We start from the raw sequence: 22,234 nt of genomic DNA, 5'->3' as shown, positions 1-22,234 counted from the left end.
CATTAAACATTAATAGTTCATTTGAATGTTTCAGAAATAACGACGCAGAAGATGACATCGGAGCAGCGCGAGGGAATCCTGCGAAGCTGACATCCCGAGCAGCCTGAGAGGAGGAGGAGGCCTAGGATAGGCATCGGGCATCGGCGTACCAACACTTCTGGTAAGTGTTACTTTTCATTTTTTTTAAAGATATTATAAAATCCCTCTTTGTGCTTATTCAGTTCCTACATTAAACATTCCGTGTTTCGGAATTTAAATTAGTAAAAAAAAATATTTTGAAAAATTTGATTTAAGTTTATTCTAACGTAGAAACCTTTTTTCGAAGAAGTAATTCAAAATATAATATTAATCTGAATAACGAATAAGATGTTCGATGCGCGTGACACGTATTTAATCGATTCGATTATTTTTATGTTACAGAAAATATCCGCGCGGGAAGGAGCATCATTTTCGCATCGAGGGAACACGAGTGACATCCCGAGCAGCCTGAGAGGAGGTGGAGGCCTGGAAGAGGCATCAGGCGCCGGCGGAACAACATGCGGTATATATAATTGGTTTATACATATTGTGTCTTTCGCGAAAGTTTAACCAATCGGTTTTTTCAATCGAATAGTAAAGATAGTCAGAGAGTAGAAATTAAAAAAGAGTTTAATTTTTTAAATTCTATTTTGAATTCTTGTGTTCAGTAAATAGAGTATACTTTCAAGAAATTAAACGTGTTTTTTTATTAAATTTATTTAATTAAAAGAAATTTAGAATTCCGTGTTTTACCTTCGGTAATTATTTTTCGAAATACAGACTGTCTCTTTTCTTCCCTGCTCTAATCTGGATTATATGTTTGATTGTTACAGAATCATCGTAGCGACGTTGCAGATACAGCTCCGCTAAAAAAGACTTTTTTAAACGGGAGTGCCGTACAGTATCGCGCGAGAAAGACTTTTACTGAAATTAGTCCGCGCGCGATTGTAGTTCATTATCCGCGAGTGTTTCTCGCGAGTGTCCTGTGCGGCGGGAGGAGGAGGCCTGACGTCCTGAGAGGAGGAGGAGGTCTGGGAGAGACATCGGGCCCCGGCGGAGCAACTTTGGGGTGAGTTATCATCTCTTATGTGCATAATATAATTCTCATTTATTTAGCTTGTTTTATCTCGATAAGTTAAGAAATAGAGAAAGAGAAATTATCTAAAATTTTATTCTTGTAAAGATCTTTTTCGGTAAATAGATAATTGTATCGCTAAATATTTTATTGAAAGACGAATTAGAGGCGCGTAAGAATTAATTTTTGAAATATTGATCATTTTGAGCGCTTTTTTAATTTAAATCTTATGTTTGTATGTTACAGTATCACCGTAGCTACGTGGTTGCATAACTCCGCCCGTTGCGCATCGAATCGGTGAGTCAATGAGAAATTTTTTTATTGAGGTACGAATCTACGAATAATTAAATATAGAGCAATAATATATCTCGGTACATGTCGAATTACAATAATTTGTAGTATGCAAATATTACATTTCGTAGATCCATTGCCTTAAAATGGATGGGCTAAAATTGATTATGGGAAATATTTAATCTTGGTATCATTTGTATATTGTTGTATTTATTGATTGTTATGATTTATTGTGCGATTGTGCTTGAGGAAATACTCGCACACTTCGCACGCACCGAGCTCGCGAAGAACTCATTAAATTATGTTAACGAACTGCCGTGTTTTATATAAATACTTTTGAATAAAATTTTTAAGTACATAATAAATTAAATTTTTGAATTTTTTATTACATAGATCACTTCTATTTAAAACTAGAGTAAATAATAAATATTTTAGAAACACAAGAGAAACAAAAAGTAAAATAATTCTCTAATAATTAAAGTAATGATTTTTTAAATACAAATTCTTTTTAGATTTCTTTAAAGAATTATTTTTGTAACATTATATATATATTTTTTTTTCTTAAACAAAAGAGATAATAAGTAAAATATTGTGTTAAAGTTAGATGTTATAAGAAAAAGTATTTTCACAACACCTCTACGGAAAGTTCGACTTTCCATGCCTGTAGAGAGGGGCGAAAGCGGTCAATTTCACGCCAAGGCGGCATAGCGGGCGGAAAGTAACCACTTTCCTCCCTAGGGCGGAAAGTGACCACTTTCCACCCGCTAAACAGGGAGGAAAGTTGTTACTTTCTTCCCTGGGGAGGAAAGTGGTTACTTTCCGCCCGCTATGCCGCCTTGGCGTGAAATTGACCACTCTCGCCTCTCTCTAGGCATGGAAGTCGAACTTTACGTAAAGGTATTGTGAAAAATATCGTGTGCACCTCGGGGCAAAAGCTTTTTCAGACTCGTGTGATTGCCGCCCTCGCCTTCGGCTCGGGCGGCAAACTTCACACTCGTCTGAAAACGCTACTTTCGCCCCTTGGTGCACAATATACTATTGTAGATAGGGAAAAATTATGAGTTAGGATGTGTTTTATTTATACCTACCCATTTATTCATTTCCATATATTTAACCAAGATTAAATATTTATAAATCGATGCAAGAAAGCAATATATAGATATATTTAGAATTTATTTGATAGAAAACGTGATAATTGTTATTTATTACTAAAATTTATTTTAACAAAGCATCGATTTTACCCTAATTTTTTGTAGCCTATCCATCTATTTTTGATTGAAAAATTGGTTTTATGTTAGATAATGTCAAGTAATATGACGTGAGATTCTAAATATTCTGTCGAGATACTGAAAATTTAAATTATTTTAGAACTGATGATATAGTACAATTATTCAGTTTTGCAATCAAGAGACACGGTAGTGTCTCGTGCCAAGTACACGCGGAGCGAGACCGACCGTGACTCTTTTACGCGACGCGACGGGTTGCGAGTACCCAAGATGTTGAGATCTCGATAACTAGTGAACGGATCAAGTTCTAAGTAGGCTTGATCGATAGCTTGGGGTCGACTTTGGGGGGGTATCTCCTATAATATTTTCCGCTACGTGCCCTACGAGCGGAGATATTGCGACGCAAAGTCCAAATGTGAAAATTTATTTTTTTTAAGATACGGAGATACGTCGTCGTCTCTCAATCAATATAACATATATATATCAGAAAATGTCACTTTCACTTTTTCGACGCTGGCGGCGCAGGTATCGCCAGTTTCGATATCGCGCGCGTATTTCGATCGATCTAGTAGGCAAATTAAATAAGGTCGATAGACTTATCGGTCAGGAGGAAGATTTCTATTTAGGTAAATTAGGTATTAGGTATATAATACATATTGAGTCAATTGCTTCATGTTTATCTGGAGAGATTTCGTATCCTTACATCGTATTATCACCGCTGCCGGAAAAGAAGGTTCTCTACGCTTGGCAGAAAGTGCCGCTAGGGAATTTTTAAGTCGATTCTTATGAATCAAGCTTGAATTCGACGTCTAGGTATCCCAGGTTGCCGATGACGAGGTCCAGATAGTGCGCTTCATAGTTTTCGGTGTCCAGGTGTAATAATACGTTGAATTCGATGTCTACGTGTCCCAGGTTGCCGATGACGAGGTCCACATAGTGCGCTCCGTAGTTTTCGGTGTCTACGTGTATTAATACTTTGAATTTGATGTCCACGTGTCCCAGGTTGCCGATGACAGGATCCAGATAGTGCGCTTCATTGTTTTCGGTGTCCAGGTGTAATCGTACGTTGAATTCGATGTCTAGGTGTCCCAGGTTGCCGATGACGAGGTCTACATAGTGCGCTCCGTAGTTTTCGGTGTCTACGTGTATTAATACCTTGAATTCGATATCCACGTGTCCCAGGTTGCCGATGACGGGATCCAGATAGTGCGCTTCATAGTTTTCGGTGTCCAGGTGTAATCGTACGTTGAATTCAATGTCTAGGTGTTCCAGGTTGCCGCTGACGAGGTCCACATAGTGCGCTTCGTAGTTTTCGGTGTCCAGGTGTAATAATACGTTGAATGCGATGTCTAGGTGTCCCAGGTTGCCGATGACGATGTCTAGATAGTGAGCTCCGTAGTTTTCGGTGTCTACGTGTATTAATACGTTGAATTCGATGTCTAGGTGTCCCAGGTTGCCGATGACGAGGTCCACATAGTGCGCTCCGTAGTTTTCGGTGTCTACGTGTATTAATACCTTGAAATTGATGTCTAGGTGTCCCAGGTTGCTGATGACGAGGTCCAGATAGCGCGCTCCGTAGTTTTCGGTGTCTAGGTGTAATAATACCTCGAATTCGATGTCTACGTGTCCCAGGTTGCCGATGACGAGGTTCACATAGTGTGCTTTGTAGTTTTTGGTGTCTAGGTGTATTAATAACTTTAAATATGAATGTAGGACACGTAGATATCGAATTCGAGGTATTAATACACGTAGACACCGAAAACTATGGAGCGCACTATGTGGACCTCGTCATCGGCAACGTGAAACACCTAGACATCGAACTCAACGTATTATTACACCTGGACACCGAAAACTATAGAGCGCACTATGTGGACCTCGTTATCGGCAACCTGGGACACTTAGACATCAAATTCAAGCTTGATTTATAAGAATCGACTTAAAAATTCCCTAGCGGCAGAATTAAAATTATGTCATGACATAATAAAAATTCGCTGAATTAAAATTATGTCTAGACATAATAAAAATTGGACGAATAATAGTAATCTTTCGGAAGTAGAGGTTTTAAGCTTGAAATTTAAATTTTATTCATTTTTAAAGATAAATTTAGTGTTCCTTCAATTTTTGTGAGAAATGTATAATTTACTTTTACTTAAATATTATTAATTTTTATGTATTTGTTGGTAGGGGAGACCGGGGCTAAACAGTCCGTTTTTTTTCGGTGCCGATTTTTAACAACAAAATAAATAATTGTAGTTAAATGTGGTATACCACTGTAAAGAGTGAACCTTTAGCTACAAAATTTATATAGGAAATTTTTGTCTACGTCGCTTTGTTTAACCGGTATAGAGCAAAAACGACAACGGTGGAAAAATTGAAATCTCCAAAATGCCGGGGTATAACAGTCTGCACTGCATTTTCAATACATATACGTACATCTAATCCTAAAAAATAATAGGATACATGCAATAATTGTTTTTTAAGAGAAAAATATAAAAATTTATTTAAAATTTTTATGCGAAACATTATTAAAAAATAGTTACGAGGGTTCCTCTTTCCGCAGAAGTCACTCGCCCGACTTGTTTCACTCCTCGACGTCCGATGACTCTATTCGGTGTCTGAACGGTTGTAATTCCCGTCTCATCCATATTCCATATGCAGTGAGCCCGAAAATGCCTTGGAAATGCACCCGGACTGCTTACTGACCGATTAGCCCCAAACACAAGTTTCAGGTTTGATCGCCCACGAAATATTAGACATCAACGATAATGAAAAAACTACACTGGATTCGTGTTCAGCATGCATTACTCTTTATAATCACGTATCTCGAGATTTGGAGAGCAAATATTATTGCAGATATTACAAAATTTCCACGCGCAGAAAATGTAACTTTCACCTTTCGAAAACACGTTTGCCCTCGTAAAAATCATAACACGGCAGGTAACCTGCCAAAACTCCGTTGGTCACATGGGTACTATAAGCAGCGTTTACAATGTTAATAGCGAGTTCGCACAATATACAGGTTCCGAGATATTTGATTAGACGTATTTACCCCGTAGACGTTTTAGCCCCGGTCTCCCCTATTGCTAATTTTGTGAATAATTAAAAAATAAAAAATAAAAATGTTTTGCAGATCCTTGCTTAACACTACAAAATAGGTGATATCAGTACAAAATTACCTTTTTCAAAAAAGGTAAAAAAAGTGCCAAGTACACGCAATGTATTTTGTAAATTCAAAATTTAACCTAAGTGGTAGCTTTATATCTTTTTTACAAAATTATATTATCTAACTTAACTCAAGTGACATGTATTTCAAAAAAAAAAGATGTAAAATCTTTAATTTCTTCTTCACAAAATTATATTACCTAACTTAACTCAAGTGACATGTATCTAACCTAAGTGGTAGCTTTATATCTTCTTCACAAAATTATATTACCTAACTTAACTCAAGTGACATGTATTTCAAAAAAAGATGTGAAATCTTTAAATTAAATTGCGCCAATTGTAAAGAGAATATGTATATTGCTTTGAAAGATAATTGTTATGCAACTACTTTAAAGAAATAAAACCCAAGTGGTATCTTCGTATTCCTATTCAAGGGTCTTCCTATTCTAAACCCAAGTGATAATAGCTTCTTAATTCTCTTTAACAAATTTTTAATATTACAAAGAATCATTTTAATTACAAAGAATTAAAGAAGTAACAGTACAAAATAAAAATATTTAATTAAAACAAAATAAATAAATTTTTCTTGTAAAAAAACTTGGCGCTGCTAGACTTTGAAATTTAAACATTAAAATTTAAACATTAGTACTAAGATTTTTGATTGAATAAAAAACAATAAACATAATTTAAGGAAGAATGCGACAGGAGTAAAAAAGCAGCGCCAAGTTTTTTTACAAGAAAAATTTATTTATTTTGTTTTAATTAAATATTTTTATTTTGTACTGTTACTTCTTTAATTCTTTGTAATTAAAATGATTCTTTGTAATATTAAAAATTTGTTAAAGAGAATTAAGAAGCTATTATCACTTGGGTTTAGAATAGGAAGACCCTTGAATAGGAATACGAAGATACCACTTGGGTTTTATTTCTTTAAAGTAGTTGCATAACAATTATCTTTCAAAGCAATATACATATTCTCTTTACAATTGGCGCAATTTAATTTAAAGATTTCACATCTTTTTTTGAAATACATGTCACTTGAGTTAAGTTAGGTAATATAATTTTGTGAAGAAGATATAAAGCTACCACTTAGGTTAGATACATGTCACTTGAGTTAAGTTAGGTAATATAATTTTGTGAAGATATATTGTTACTGGTGCGACAGTTATAAAATTAGGATTGAAGATTTTATTTAGAAAGTATTTTGCATTAATTATGTTTTATGAGTATGAGCTTTAGATTATATAATCTGCTATATATATATTTAATATATATATCTATACGTAACATTAACACAGAGCTGAATTAGCTAACTCTAGCGTACTTTGATGTTCTAAATTTTACATGCATTACGAAGAGCGATAATCATATAACTTTGTGTCATACCACTAGTTAACTTAGAAGGCTTAGAACTGAGGAGAGTATGTACTTCGTGAATGCGCTTATTCGGTACTATATAATGAACTTTCAGTGGTCACAGTTTAACGTTAACGGTATCTTATACTTACACAATAAAACTTAAACGCTGCCACTGTATTAGTCAAAATCTTTGCATATTTATATATATATTATTTATAACTAAAATTTGCTTTCCTAGAAGATTTTTAGTCTATAAAAATGCCTCGTAATACCTTGTAATGTGCCGTATCGCATATTGCTATTGTATGCATAGCAATAACAGGATCTATTTCCAATCTCAAGAGCATTAAATCAGTGTTCCAAAACATATTTGTATATCGTCGGTTGTATTATATCGAACAATACACTACTATCAACATATAATATTTTTAAATTCGAGATTTAAAAAAAATTCTTCTTTTATTAAATGGTTTAACAATTCAAAAACAAACGTGTTTTTTAAACATTAAATCGAGTTCAGTCATATACACATAAACTATTGTATCGAATCCTATCGTCTAAAAATAGCTAAAATCGATTTTTTTCTATGACATTCTTCATTGATGTAAAAATCATGGGGCGTCGCGTCGTTGGTCTATTTAAAAAGTTAGATATATTAGTACATTTTTAGAAGGAGAGAGAGAGAGAGAGAGAGAGGGGGAGGGAGGGAGAGAAAGAGTACGAAGACATATAAATTTATAAACATCACTTTATACTCAGTACTTTGCACACATATAATTGTAATTTAAATAATTAAATTTTGAAGGACATAAGTGCAATATAACGAACATTATAATATGAATGTTAATGTCAGTTATAATAATTAGTTGAATATTTTTACGATAAGTCTGTTTAAATTATATTGTATAATTATTGCTCGTAGTAATCTCTTCAAGGACACTAGCACATAGATATACATTTAATTTTATTTTTTAATTCTAATATTGTTGAGAAAGGGAAAACTAACAATATTTGCTACAATATTTTTATTTTTTTCCATTCTTTTCTTCTTTATTTATAATTGCTACAGATTTTAAAATTGAATAAAGCATAATTAAAAAACTTTCTAACTTCAAAAATTCGTCCGTGAAAAAATTAAATAGAGAAATCGGGAGTGATGATATTGATATCTCGACGGCATCTAGCATAAAAGCATGCTATCAAATTGCATTAAATAACTTTACTGTTCGATTTTAATTTAATTATCATATGCATCATATTAAGTCTGATAATTGGAGACATACACTCAAGATTATTATATGTATAATAAAAATTCTTATTACTAGAACAACTGATAGATACGTGGGCACATTATATACGTAATATTGTTGCAATAGCATATCGTCGTATTTTAAATGGAAAATGATTTAATATCGCGTAATATTATAAAATAATTACTAATTTATTAATATTATTTTAGAATAATTGCAAAGAGTTCTTTATTTTTTATTTTTAAAGATAGTATTGCTAATTTAATCAAACTTTGAATAATAGAAAGAATATAAAAATTAATAAAAATTAGGACAATAAGTTAAATTGATTGGATATAAGCCACTTAATATTTTTTAATAAAACAATTTTTATTTCCGATCTACATGGAACAAAAGTGTTGCTTACAAATTTGAACTACGATAATATTTTTATTACGAAAAATTGATTTAAGATTTAACGATTTAGTAACGGCAAGAAGATAAAACGTATAATTTGGATAATAGTTAGTGCTATTACGCATTCGATTATAAATAATGCCGTGGCGAGCAACGCAATAATATCTATATCGTAACGTTGATACCATGGTTTATCGCTGTCACTAAATCGAAGATGATTTACCCCTTTGTGACGCATCACGAATTCTATCCACCATATTAAATTTTCAGTGCTGTTATATGGTTGATCCTTGAAGAGAGAACTTAGGTACATCATCTTTTCTTTGTAACTACAAAGTAAATTAATAAACTCTCAATTTAACTGTATCATAATTAAAGAAAAACTTATTAATTTTTTAAGTATTATATAACAAAACTGATCATAATATAACTTATATTAGTGTATATCTATTACATATTGACTTCTAAGAGTATTTTATATAAATGGAACAATTAAGATGTAAAAAACATATCAGAATTATTTCAGAGTCACCAAATTTGTTGTAAAATATTTGTTATACATCACAACTTTTAAATATAATATTACAGTATAAATGTGAATTGTCAATAAGAGATTACTGGTAATTCGTTTATATTGTAATATTATCTTCGAACATTATATCGATCCAGATACTAGTTTATAAACTAGTTTGTCAGTCATATATAATTGACGAAACCTAGATGGAAATTTGCATGTCAAGCATTTATGACTGACATCCAAATTTCAGGTAATCAACGTATTATATGCACATAATACCTTTTATCATTGAGGATTTGATAAATAGCACTATCAAGACGTTCCTTGGTTAATTCGTTTAATTTAATACATATTGCCGCACCCAACGAGACCAATCGTCGAACTCGATTTTCTTGTTCGGACATAGTCGGAATTCCTAAGATTGGAACCGCGTAATGGACAGCTTCTTCAGTACTTTGGGCCCCTCCTTGATAAATAAACAGCTTGATGTTCGGATGAGCTGCACGAACGAGATAATTAGCGCCGCGCATCGTGTAAATGGACTATCGATCGCGGAATAATGACTTCACACTTTTAATTTTACCGAGTACGCCTTGCTGCAAAAACCATTCTGAGATAAATGCATTATCGAGCTTTTCCGGCAACTCGCAGTCGAATTTCCAAACTATTTTATAAGGTAACTTCGAAAACACTTCAACAATGTTCTTTAGCGTTTTTTTCGGTAAATCATGGCAAGTGGTAACAGTTCCAAAGCTCACGTAAATAAATCCTTCCATCGCGTCATCTAGGAATTGTCCTAAGTCCTTGTCATCGATTTAAGTTTATTACTCATGTTTATTAAGAAATAATGGAAGTAGGTAATAAGCAAATAGCTCGACGATATCTCAGAAAAATAATTGTTAAAGATTACATACTTTTGGTAAAGATGGTGGTGTTTTTTGTATATGGATACCGTTAAAAAATATTACGTTTGGCTGTTCGGGTCTGGGGTATGAAAGTATCGGGTTCTCATTGACTAACATCACACTCATGTTTTTCATTATGTCGACGATGTACGGTATATCGTTTCCGAGATATTTTTTAACGATTTCCTGCTCCACTGTTACGTAATTATTAATCCAATAATGAATAAAGCACCACGTGTCGATAAAGTTCCACAGTCTTTGCCAAATCGACGGATTTTCCTCAAGTAGTATATTTAATTCCCAGTTTGAAGGATGCGATGGATATATAGGACTACCAAGAATATATCGATGTGAATTGTGTATGTCCAGAGATGTAATTTCTAAGATATAATGTCACGGATTAATCGATATCAATCTTCTTTTTCATTACACATTTTGAGTATTCTTGTTTCAAGAGAAAAAGTCAATATTTTTACGCTTATGACGAGCAATGTATCTTTAAAATATTGACCATTTCTTGTATAATACATGTCATTTGCGAGATAACTTGTATATATTATTTACAGAAATCATCTTACCTATAAGAGGAGCGTTAAATCTATACGCCATAGCAGATAGTGACACACAAGCTACTGACTCTAGAATAACCGCGTCGAACTTCTCATTGCTATCGTGTCTGTAGAGTTCCTTAAATTTTAGGTCTTCAAATATTTTTATGCTTATTTGATGTGATAACTTCAATGCGTATTTGAGTAATTCGATCATCGGCAGTTGTGGTACTAAATGGTAGTATTTGTTTATTTCAGAATGTAAATCCAAACCGATTTCTGTATAATTTTTTAATGTCGAATCTTTTATCGGTTGTGGAGTTATCACGGTTAGTTCATGTCCACGTTTATTTAAGGCTAAGCACAACGTTCGGAAAACTACTTGATGACTATAAAAAGGTGTAGGCGTAATCACGAGTATTCTTTCGGCATTCGTTATATCGTTTGCCAGTAGAAACCACAAAGATAATACGATAAACATTTTAACTTTCCACATTTTGCCACGGTCGTGAATGCTTTTCTAAAGTAGATTGTAGTATACTTTTGAAATTTATACGAGTTACTGGTATAAATATGTAGCTTAATGGCCATTATCAAGACTCAAAAGTTAGTTTTCAAGGCTTCCCCACCCAGATACTTCATAATTCTTTCATTATGCCACTTACTGACATAAATATAAATAATTCATTGTATATTATCAGACATAATGTATATTATTTAAATGTATATATATATATATATATATATATATATATATATATATAATGTGCTTATATAAGACGGTGATAAATATGATACAAAAAATAATTTCATTAAGATTTTATACTATCTTTTTAAATAGATCTATTGTGTTAAAAAATAATTAAAAGACAAATTTTTTCTCCACGTTATTAACTTTATATTATATATATATATATATATATATATATATATATATATATATATATATATATATATATTTAAAAGAACATCCTATTTCAATTACAGCTTTTATTTAAAATATCATATAATATAATTTAATATGATTTTAGAAGCTATACATGAAGACAGAAATCTTTCAGATAATTTACTGAAATTATTATTAGTATATGGAAACTAATGCATTTTTGGTTTAGTATAATAACATTAATATATTCTAATACTAAGAACTCTCTACCACAGAGAGTTCGATAATAATCGTAAATGAAATCGAAAAATCTGAAGTAGTGCCCATATAGAAATAAGGGATGCAATAAATAGTACTATGGCGAGAAATCCGATGATGTCCCAGTCGTATCGTTGATACCACGGCTCATCGCCAAGACTATTTCGCAAGAAAGGTGTCCCATTTAGACGTATCACGTACTCAATCCACTGTACCGCATTTTGAAGACTGTCATACGGTGAATCCTTAAAGAGTTTACTCAGATGTTTCATTTGATTTTTGTACCTGAAAACAAAGAATGTTCTTACACATTTTAAGGCATAATAAAACTCTTATCTTTATATTACACCTATCAACATGTAATATAAGAAGGATAAAGTTATTTATTAATCTATGATTTAGACGGTATAATACAGTACCTCTTGTTGCTTATAACTTCATGTATACTGGCCATAATGCTTTTATTCGAAAGATTATCAATCTGAAGTTGAATTCCAACACCTAGTCTTACTATATTTTGCACTTGATATATTTGATCCCATATAATGGGAAATCCTATGAGTGGAATCCCGTAATAAATAGCTTCTTCAGTACTCTGTTGACCGCCTTGGTAAATAAATAGCTTGATATTTGGATGAGCTGCGAGCGAAAAAATTAGCACAAACTTCAGAGATTACTAGTTCTAAGATAGAAATACAGAAATGGTTGAATTTAACCTTTAAATGCATAATTTTTCGTAACATTCTAAGTATTTTTCCCTTTCTGGGCTTTCCTGTCCAGAAGGGAAATTCTCCAGGGCTAGAAGGCCAGAGAAGGCCCTTTAGAGATGTGCAAAGCCGCGCGTTTTCAGTTCGAACTTCATAAAGGAGAGTACACGGATCGAAAAGTCGCTTAAGTCGCTTTACATACATGCAAAGCTGCGCACTTAAAGGTTAAGACATTTGCACCCGTGATGTTACCGAGAATGCTTTGCTGAGGGAGCCAATTCAATGCCAGGATATTTTTAAATTTCTTGGGCAATAGATCAGGGTTAAATTTCCAAATAAATTTATACGGCAAAGCTGAGAATGCTTCAACGAAAGCTTCAAGCGCATTGTTTGGTAGGTCCTCCCATTTAACATTAGTTCCAAGACTGACGTAAATAAATCCTTCCTTCGCGTCGTCAAGGAATTGTTTTACATTCTATCGAATATAACGAGACTAATGGTTATGTAAATGCACAACACGGCACTATATATATAATAAATCTCATTTAAAGAGATCGGAAAAATAATATATACATATATATATATGTGTTATATATACTTTTGGCAGAGCATCTGGTGCTTTTGCAATATGAAAACCATGATAAAATATGATATTCGGTTGTTCGGGTTTGCCATGTGAAAATGCTGTATGTTTGTTTACGAGGTATATGCTCATGTTTCTCGTTATGTCGTCGATATGCGGCAGATTTTGTCCTAAGTACTCTTTCGCGATCGCATCCTCTATTATAGCATGTTCGTTCGTCCAGGAATACATCTGCTTCCACACTTCATAAAAGTTGACGAGTCTTCTCCAAAATGACATGTTTTTTTCAACTGGCGTATTGGTTTGCCAATTAGAAACATGCGATGGGAGAATCAAAGATCCAAAAATATAGCGCAAATGATTGAATACGTCCGTGCTTGAAATACCTACGTGTTGTCAGGTTACTTTTTATTGCCTCATGATATAAAACGGTTATAAAACGAGTAATTGTTCAAAACCAAATGTATTATAATCTAATTTATTTATTATATTAATATTGTCTTTTTATTACCTATGAGAGGAGCGTTAAATCTGTATGCGAAAGCATTCATCGAAGCTGTGGGACCCTGTGCTACAATAACTGCGTCAAAATGCTCGTTGCTACCAGCTGCATATAATTTTTTCATCTCTGGATTTTTAAAAACTTCACGATTCAAGATGTGTAACGCACCCCATACCATTATTCGTTCTACTTCTAGAAGCTGTAACTCAAGGCTCGCCTTGGTAACGCTAGGATACGGTATAGTTTTATATTCGGGAAAACCATTATAAAAGTATTTTAAGTCAATTTCTGTATAATTAGTTAAAGAAGAATTTTTTATAGGATCTGTAGTGACCGACACAATTTCATGACCTCGTCTGTGTAATTCTAACCATAAAGCGCGATAAGATATTTGATGGCTGTACGATGGAAAATTTGATATAGCTAGTATCCGTTTGGCATATATCACATTATACTGCACTATCACACACAAAAATGCAATTATTAAGGCTATACACGTTTTTGTCCACATTCTTCCAACGATCTCAGCCAATTGTACTGTCAAGGATGTGTCAACGCGCTTATATTAACTATGCAAAAGGCTATAATAGTATTCATGACAAAATAGTACAATACGAACTGTTTGAAATGCGCATAGGATGTACTTTTAAACAACGTAATTATCTAGTCTAGTTATACATTAAGCATTGAATGATTAGTCAAATAGTGTGCAAATAGTGTTTGCCAAACAACTTTGGCTTTATTTCTTTAAGTTTTAAACCTAAAGAGATCAGACACAATTAAAATTTTTTTTTCAATATCTCGATTAATATTGCGTGCAGTTAATATCATATTATTACAGCTTTGCGTCTCGATTAATTATTTAGCTTAGCAATAATAAAATTTCAAACTTACAAGTTCGCATTATTGTAGTCGAGATATCGATTACAATATACAACATATATGTTTAGTTATTTATTATCATTAATATTTATTTTTGATTCGTGATAAAATTTATGCGATCGAACAACGATGTCGCAGTGATTAATGCGATTGCTGGCTCTTTACGACGTAAGTACCGTCGTGCAGGATATAAAATCGTTAAAATGGACGTGTGGACATTCTCATAAATCTGTCGTCCATAAATCCTGTTGAAATATATTTAAAAGCATGCTGTCCCCGATAACAGGCGGCGATAAGTTTTCTCAGGTCGCTCGTTTCTTCATCTCTTGTTTCCGTATCGACTAAAGAGACCGTGTATCTTAATAAATTACGCATTAGCTGCAAGCGCTCCGACACAATGAACATCGTGTTTTTTTAATTTGAAAAGTTTCACGATTTTACACATTATTTATGTAGACGTATCACGAGAGAAAATCGAACTTTCATCCGCTAGATTGTACCGGCGTTATTTGCCCGTCCGAAAATAAGATACCGGATTTTTACATGTCTGAAATCCAAATATCAGTTTCATATTTGTTCGAAAAAGTTTACCGATGACGGAAAGCCGATATTAATTTTTAATAGACATGCTATTGCGCTTATTATGCGTTTTTAATGATAATAGAAATTTTATACAGGTATTATATCTTTCACATAAAAATTATCTGGATATTTATTAATATCCAGAGAATTTAAACAATTATATTCCGACAGAATATGATAATTTTAATAAGTTATTAATCCAAATAATACATGTGTATATCAAGTCTATATTATTCCGCGAATTGAAGCGCAAGTCAATATTGCTAAGGATACTACTAAGGAAACTTAGTAACTCTCAAGATAATGTATCTTAACAATGTATCTTGTAAAATAGTCTCTCGCAAGAATTTCTGTTTTTGTCGTATACTTATATATGTATAATGTAGCGAGTGTATATCTATTCCTGACAATGAAATAGTATCCTTCACTACAATGTGCACGATCGCGGGTTTTACATGCCAATAGGCTTCCGCTGAAAAATATTATATTTCTCGCAATGCTACGTTAAGCGTCCTCGGATTGACGCATCTTTTATTAATTCACGTTATCCGGAAAGGCAACGCCGCGATGTGCATAAGCACCTGCGGCGTTTTCCTCTAGTTCCCGTCATGTGAACATTATGAGGCTGCCTCGGTATAGCGGCTGTCGGAAGCTACGACGAGGAAGACCGCGATATGAGTGCGCTGAGAATCCGACGTTTTGCATTATAAAGCCGGTAGAAAAGCCGGGGAAGAATTCAGGGGGACGTCAATAAAATCCGCTCGCGATATATGCTTAGTTGTTCTCCGTAACGTGTATTCCATGACGGTAGGAAAGTGACAAGCGGTTTTCGATGAGTGTGGAGAAGGACGTTTACGTTTCGGATCGGTTGTAACATTGACACGGCGGGTTATCCTCGAAGATTACCGCCACGTGTTCGACCGTGACATCGATGGCGACAGTTATTCTTTCTCCCTGAAAGACACCGGATTCTCAAATCGCAGGCGATACGATTCCATCTGGAAAACTTTATCCGACGAGACGAGTTTTCCCTTTCATATCTGTCATTTATCATTTTTCGGCACTCTTTTCCTCGCTTAGGTTTGATCATCGAACTACACATTACGTAGTTGTTAAATCAGATATTGATACTTTTAATATAAAACTTTTTATGCAATCTTACAATTTCTACACGGAGAGAATTTTCTCTTAAAATTTACCCTGAAATCATGGTAGTCGTGGGACAACATGTATCACCACGAATTTTATGCAAGCTATTCTGATTAATATCTACCATAATAAAAAATATTAATATCTATTACATTAAAATATAAAATATAAAATATGTTTGATTAATTTTACTGAAATATATCAAGGAAATTTTAATAATTTTTCAAAAATTACCAATCTGCTTGGTAATTTTTATCACGTTGTTTGTAAAATGTCTTTTGTATATTTCAAAAATTCCTTGGTTGCCAAGTTGTCCCATTGTTTGTAGTGAACTTAACGGTAAAATATAACAAAAAATTCTCTCCGTGTATGGATATTAACGAATGTGAATTTACAAAGCGTTGACGTTCAAGTTACGGTAAATAGCTGATAACGAATAAGACTTTCTAAAATATTCATTGGATTATAAATAACACCGGCTGTATTGCGGGAAATTTACGGTTGCGTCTGCTTTTGTTAACAATTCGATTTATCTTTATATATACGTCACGAGCATCGCTATATCATGCGTAGAGATTTTCAAGTAATATTAAACACCTATCAAACTGGGAATAGCAAAAGCAGATTGCGGTATCATGGTCTAGAGCCGTGTACGAGGTATGTGACCCAACGAAATAGAGTTACGAGTGCTTTTCAGGATATTATGTTTGAGTTCGTTCGCAATATACGCGTGCGTCACTAACTTTACACGGCAATGTCAAAGTAATGATGGTGATTGTATTAAAGCGTAATTACGAATCTTTGCTCGGCGGTCTGATAATGCCAAATTAAACACATTGATCGTTAAAGCCGAAGAATTGCATAGGTAACTGAACAGATTTGCACAACATATATTCTTTTCTACATAATCAAAAATAGAATTTTCTTTCTGTTTATTCGAAAATATTTTTCTTTGTCTATTTATGTTCTGTATTTCTGCTTTACATTTATACGTGAAACACGTTCGGGAGATATCGATTGATTAATATTTGTTACATCAACTTTAATATAAAGCAAGACAAAGCAGGCGGGGTAAAGAAATCTGGCCGGGAAGATAAGAATTCATTTAATTGAAGTATTTTAATTATTCCTTAGTCAAAAGGAAGTTCAAGGCACGAGTGAATTTTAGTGAGTATCACAGGAACTTTAACTCGGACGACTCGTCGACTATTAAAAGGTAGTTAAATAAAATACCAGCTACCTAAGGAAATTACAAACGGAACGAAGTATAATTACTGAGAAGAGCGTTATATAAAATTCAGCGTTTAATTACGATTTTCGTTATACTTGTGCACATGGAACGGCTGCGTTTTGTTTGGTGCGGAATAAAGAAAGTTTCGTGGTGGAGGAGCATTATTTCAACGCAATAGAAAACCTTGCTCGAGGAATAATGCCGACGCGCGGTGACCGCGTCCGCCGCTTCTATATAAATATGCGTTGTACAAACACGCGCGCGGATTTTTTTTTACTTTTACGCGACCGTGAGCGCAAATATGTGTTAATGCATGTGCATGTAAAATATCAACATTGTTTAAACATCACGTCAATGTCAAACATTCGGCCGCGTGCGTTAGATATTGGTTTCGCAAACGTTATCGCGCGCCATGTCGATGCAACCGAAATGTACAATGGTGCATCGGGGATGCGTAAATAAATAAGCACAATCGCGTTCATGTATGTCTGCGTTCGGCCGGTCGGGACTAAGTTATCCGACATCTCGCGTATTATCGGTCTTCCTTCCGGTACGAACAGAGGCACGAAGTTATGTATCTAAATAAACTTGAGCTCCGAGCGATGCTGCGCCGCAATCGGCGTTAATGCGGTTACGATTTGAGTTTAAGCGCTGTATAACATTACGCAAAAGTCGCGCTTATAAGGTCTCTTCAAGACACGGCGCGGCGAGAGCGAATCCCGCCGCAATTTATCTCTGCCGTGTATATCCACCACCAGTGATTCGAGTACGGGAACGGGACGGCCGCGGCGGCCGTTTGTACCTTCGATTCCGTCATTAAGGCAACACTCATGGTTTATTCAGATGACCGCATCGAGGAGAGAGTGAGAGGGGTGAAGGGTGCGAGGAAGGAAGGCAGGGATGAAACGGTTGCTACTGGCGGCGGCGTATCCGCACGAGGTCGGTCCTCGAGAGTCACTTGCTCATTCAGTTGATTACGTCGACCCGCAAGTAGGGCCCTTCCCCATAGCTGAGAGAGCCCATAATCCCGCCATCGCCAACGACGCCGGCCGTCGCCGTGCCGTTAGGTTGTTTGCGCGCGATCCTGGAATATCAGTTGACCCGGCGTTTACGCGAATTCAAGCGAAAACCCTTCCTATCAGCTAGATGTGTTATGGCAGCAGTTTATGGTTCTATATCAGTATACTGCATTTTTAAAAGCAGCATTAGTCTATTTTTTTTAAAGCGATATTTGCGAATATTTAGGCGAAATGTTTTACTCATTTACATATTTATTATGCCATAAAACAACGCTTCTCGTCGTGAACACTTTCTCTTGACACTGCCAACTGTTTGGCATACGTTGGAAGACGCAATGTAGACAAGCGAATGAAAATTGTAAGCTTCGGTGTAAACCACTTAGCCCTGAGGCACTCGTCTAACGAGAGGATGGTCTCGATCAACTCCATTCGTCCCTTTGTTCTCTCGTGAGAGCTTTCTTCCAAACATTGCAGCCCTCAAGCGTATCTTTAATTAAACCCTATCCAGAATAGTAACAATACTGGCTGAATACAGAATAACTTTTCGTCGGCGGTCAAACTTTCTGCACGTTCGAAAATTACCTATCCGATTTTAATTAATTCTGCTTATAACATATACATACCTATAATCTTGCGAGTATGCTCGCATGTATTAAATGATGTATTGTACCTCGAATTATTTATTATACGTCTGGGTTCTATGTTACAAGTGTATTTCTCATACTCGCGCATATTTCTTTTTTTAACGTACAAAATCAAATATTTAAGTTATGCCGTAGTTGCGCAGTTGTATGGATATGAGACTTAAACGTCGAGGAAGTTGCACAGACGTGTGTCTACTGTGTACTCAGGGAAATATCTATTTGCCAACATAGCTAGGCGCTTTTATACGTGCTATTTCAGATTGCACCATAATATCTCCTTCGCTCACTGCCCTCACTTTCTCGCTAAAGACCGAAGAAAAGGAATTTTCCCGGTAAAGTTAAGAAATTCTTCCCTACCTACTGCACCTTTTACATAAATAACGTTCCGCAGTTTCCCCAGTAATATGCCGAAGTATCAGTCTCGACGAAGAGATCGAGGGGAGTTCGTTCTCCGCCGTGACGGTTGAAAGATTCCGCTTTTGGAATTTCATGCCGAATCCCACTCCGGAACTTCCGGGGTGGACGTCAACCGTCTAACCGGCGCGGCGCGGCGGTTTGAACCACGACTACGGAAGCGATGGGGAATATTTTTCTTTTCTGACGATATGAATTCCTGTCGATACACGCCGTGGCTAGAGAAACATATCCATGATCTCCCTCCTTTCTCCTTCCGACGTAAAACCGCAAATACGATGTGTCATTCCGTCCTCGCGAAAAATCGACAATTATTTTTCTGTCATTTCGGGACATTCTATGCAGTTTTAAAACTCATATTTTCAATTCATTAATTAAGCGATTTTTATGATTCTATATCATTTTTCACTGACATATGTGTGATGTCTCGATTCATCTAACACATCATCTATGATAACATTATATAACAGGATGAACAAGATACCAATTAAAATTATGAAGAGTGCTTTTTTAGGAATTTATTACATAACTGTAAATGATTACATAACTCAAGAATAATTTATTCATACCGATTAAAACACAATTTGCCTAAATGGCAGTTGATGGCCGTCTCTTCTTAAAATATACGGTAGTAGCAAAATGCATTAATTTCGAAGAATCAATAATTATCTTTCTGCGAATTTCAGAAAGATATCTTGGGGTCTATGATTTATCAACTCATCGAGAAATCACTGCGATATTGAGAAAGTACCTCGGGTAGCTCTGAAATACGATTCTTCCCTAGCGTGGAATAATTTTTATCATCGCCATAGACGGTTGAATATTCAGGGGAATCCGTTCGATTCATCTGTGCACGTGAATATTCAAAGGTTCCGCTCGTTCGTTCGTCCGCCCGCCTTTACACTCTCCTCCTCTCATTTCCTGCCGCGCCTTTCCGCCCATTCGTACCCTGTGATTCACAAAGGATCCGTGGTTTTGTGATACGCGATGAAAATAAACTATGCGATATCATCGCCGGGACTCTCTTTCTCTACGCGAGTAACAGCGGCAGCCTCTCTTACTTGACGCTTTCGTCGTGATTTAGCCTGATTCTTTATTGATGTATTATTTTTTATTAACTCTATGTACTTTTCAAATGTCGGGATAAAATTTTCCAGAAAGGCTAAACGTTTGACCCGAGAACATTTGATGTTTTATATACAAGTAACTCTTGAATAACACGATTAATTGGTTTCGTATTGGTATTGAAAACCGTGTTATTCGAGACTTAGGATTCATGCAATTATGAAGATCACATTTTATACTACTAAAAACTATGTAACTCAAGACTCCAGATCCATATAAAATTGGGCGTTTGGTTCCAAGGGATTATTAAAAAAACTTTTAAAAAGTAAGGTTGTTATTATTTTTTATCATGTTATTCGAAACTTTGTGCAATTCAAGTATCATGTTATTCGAGGTTCACTGGCGTATATATATATTTTTTTAGCAAAAAAATAATAAATGGCAGTATTTAATCCATGAAGACAAAGAAGCTGTAAAAAAGATATAATTCATTACATTCTAAGCTGTGCAAAATATATCATTCTTACAAAAATAAAATTTGCGTTATCGTGAGGTATATTTAACTAAAGCATAAAATAGAAACTGTAGTTAAGGAAGATAAAAGTATAAAAATGTTACTAATAAAATCGGGTTGAATATATCTGAACTATATTTGCTCCAGATCTATCCCGATCCAGTTTATGCTGATGACTCTCTCGACAGTATTCTCAATGGATAGGTCCAGTTTCGACCGATAGTTACTCTGCATAATTTAGACTATATCCATGCTCGGTCCGTATTGGATTCAAGCCATCTATCTTGATCTAATCCTGATCTAATTTCACGTAAATCCCATGCGGATTCTCTCCATGAAGGTTTTTTTTAAATTAAGAATTATATAGTAAAACTTCTTCGGGGGGAAGTAGTGGTAATCACGGATATTCGGATTCTGATATATTCGTCATGGGAATCGACTACAGTCACATCGATTGCGAGATACGCTGGCTTTGAATGAGGAGCAATTGCAAGCGGAGACATCTCCGTAACTTGATACAGACTTCAGCAGAATAGAGAATCGCGGTGGCGGCGGCGTAGACCGCAAGTCTCTATACCGCAGCAGGAAACTACGCGGAAACTCGACATTTCGCGGTGCAGCATCGTTCTGTAGTTCTTTGTGGACGAACTCGATTCTCATATTCGCCTCGCGGCGGACGCGCAATTGGTCGCGAGGCACTAATCTCGTTCGCGATTGGCGAGATCTCGCCGCCGACACCGCTTAATCGCCAAGTGACAATCCGCTTTTTACGCGCCCCGTCGATGTCACGTCAGGTGGAAATGCGAAATTAAAATTTCGGGGCCGAATACGCACGCCCGATATGGCGTGGCGGTTGCAATTTCACGCATGGCGAGGCAGGTTCGCCGCTTTCGCTCCGTGCAACCGCACGATCGCTACCGGGAAATTAATACCGCGCTCTCTGCCACCCATCCCGCGCGAGCCCTCCGCGCGATCGCATATGGTTTCTCGTGGATTTAAGAGTACGCAGCTGGCGCTGGCGAGCCCGGCCCGGTCGCGGTGAGTTAGATGG

General features: G+C 35.4%; 2 protein-coding genes across 2 annotated transcripts in view; one reads left to right on the top strand and one right to left on the bottom strand.

Moving 5' to 3' along the window:
• The first annotated feature begins 68 nt into the window (after nucleotides 1-68).
• LOC139773866 (protein O-mannosyl-transferase TMTC1-like) overlaps nucleotides 69-22,234 on the top strand; it is a 166,975-nt gene continuing 144,809 nt past the window's right edge. Inside the window, exons 1-4 of the mRNA XM_071708648.1 lie at nucleotides 69-160; nucleotides 421-541; nucleotides 852-1,087; nucleotides 1,340-1,390. The gene's annotated coding sequence lies outside the window, so the exon portion shown is untranslated. The remainder of the gene's footprint in view (nucleotides 161-420; nucleotides 542-851; nucleotides 1,088-1,339; nucleotides 1,391-22,234) is intronic.
• Nucleotides 7,862-14,234, bottom strand: LOC139773834 (uncharacterized). The gene is made up of 11 exons (XM_071708588.1): nucleotides 13,693-14,234; nucleotides 13,197-13,567; nucleotides 12,851-13,073; nucleotides 12,311-12,530; nucleotides 11,904-12,176; nucleotides 11,818-11,842; nucleotides 10,778-11,267; nucleotides 10,209-10,579; nucleotides 9,866-10,097; nucleotides 9,574-9,793; nucleotides 7,862-9,106 (listed from the first exon to the last, which is right to left on the bottom strand). Exons 1-11 carry the CDS (start codon nucleotides 14,192-14,194, stop codon nucleotides 8,836-8,838), a joined length of 3,198 nt encoding a protein of 1,065 aa, XP_071564689.1. The 5' UTR covers nucleotides 14,195-14,234; the 3' UTR covers nucleotides 7,862-8,835.

The sequence above is a fragment of the Temnothorax nylanderi genome, unplaced genomic scaffold (assembly GCF_030848795.1).
Source record: "Temnothorax nylanderi isolate EJ_2023f unplaced genomic scaffold, tnyl_v1.0 TNYL_tig0070_pilon, whole genome shotgun sequence".
Taxonomy (NCBI): domain Eukaryota; kingdom Metazoa; phylum Arthropoda; class Insecta; order Hymenoptera; family Formicidae; genus Temnothorax; species Temnothorax nylanderi.
This window is presented reverse-complemented; position numbering and strand designations above follow the sequence as displayed.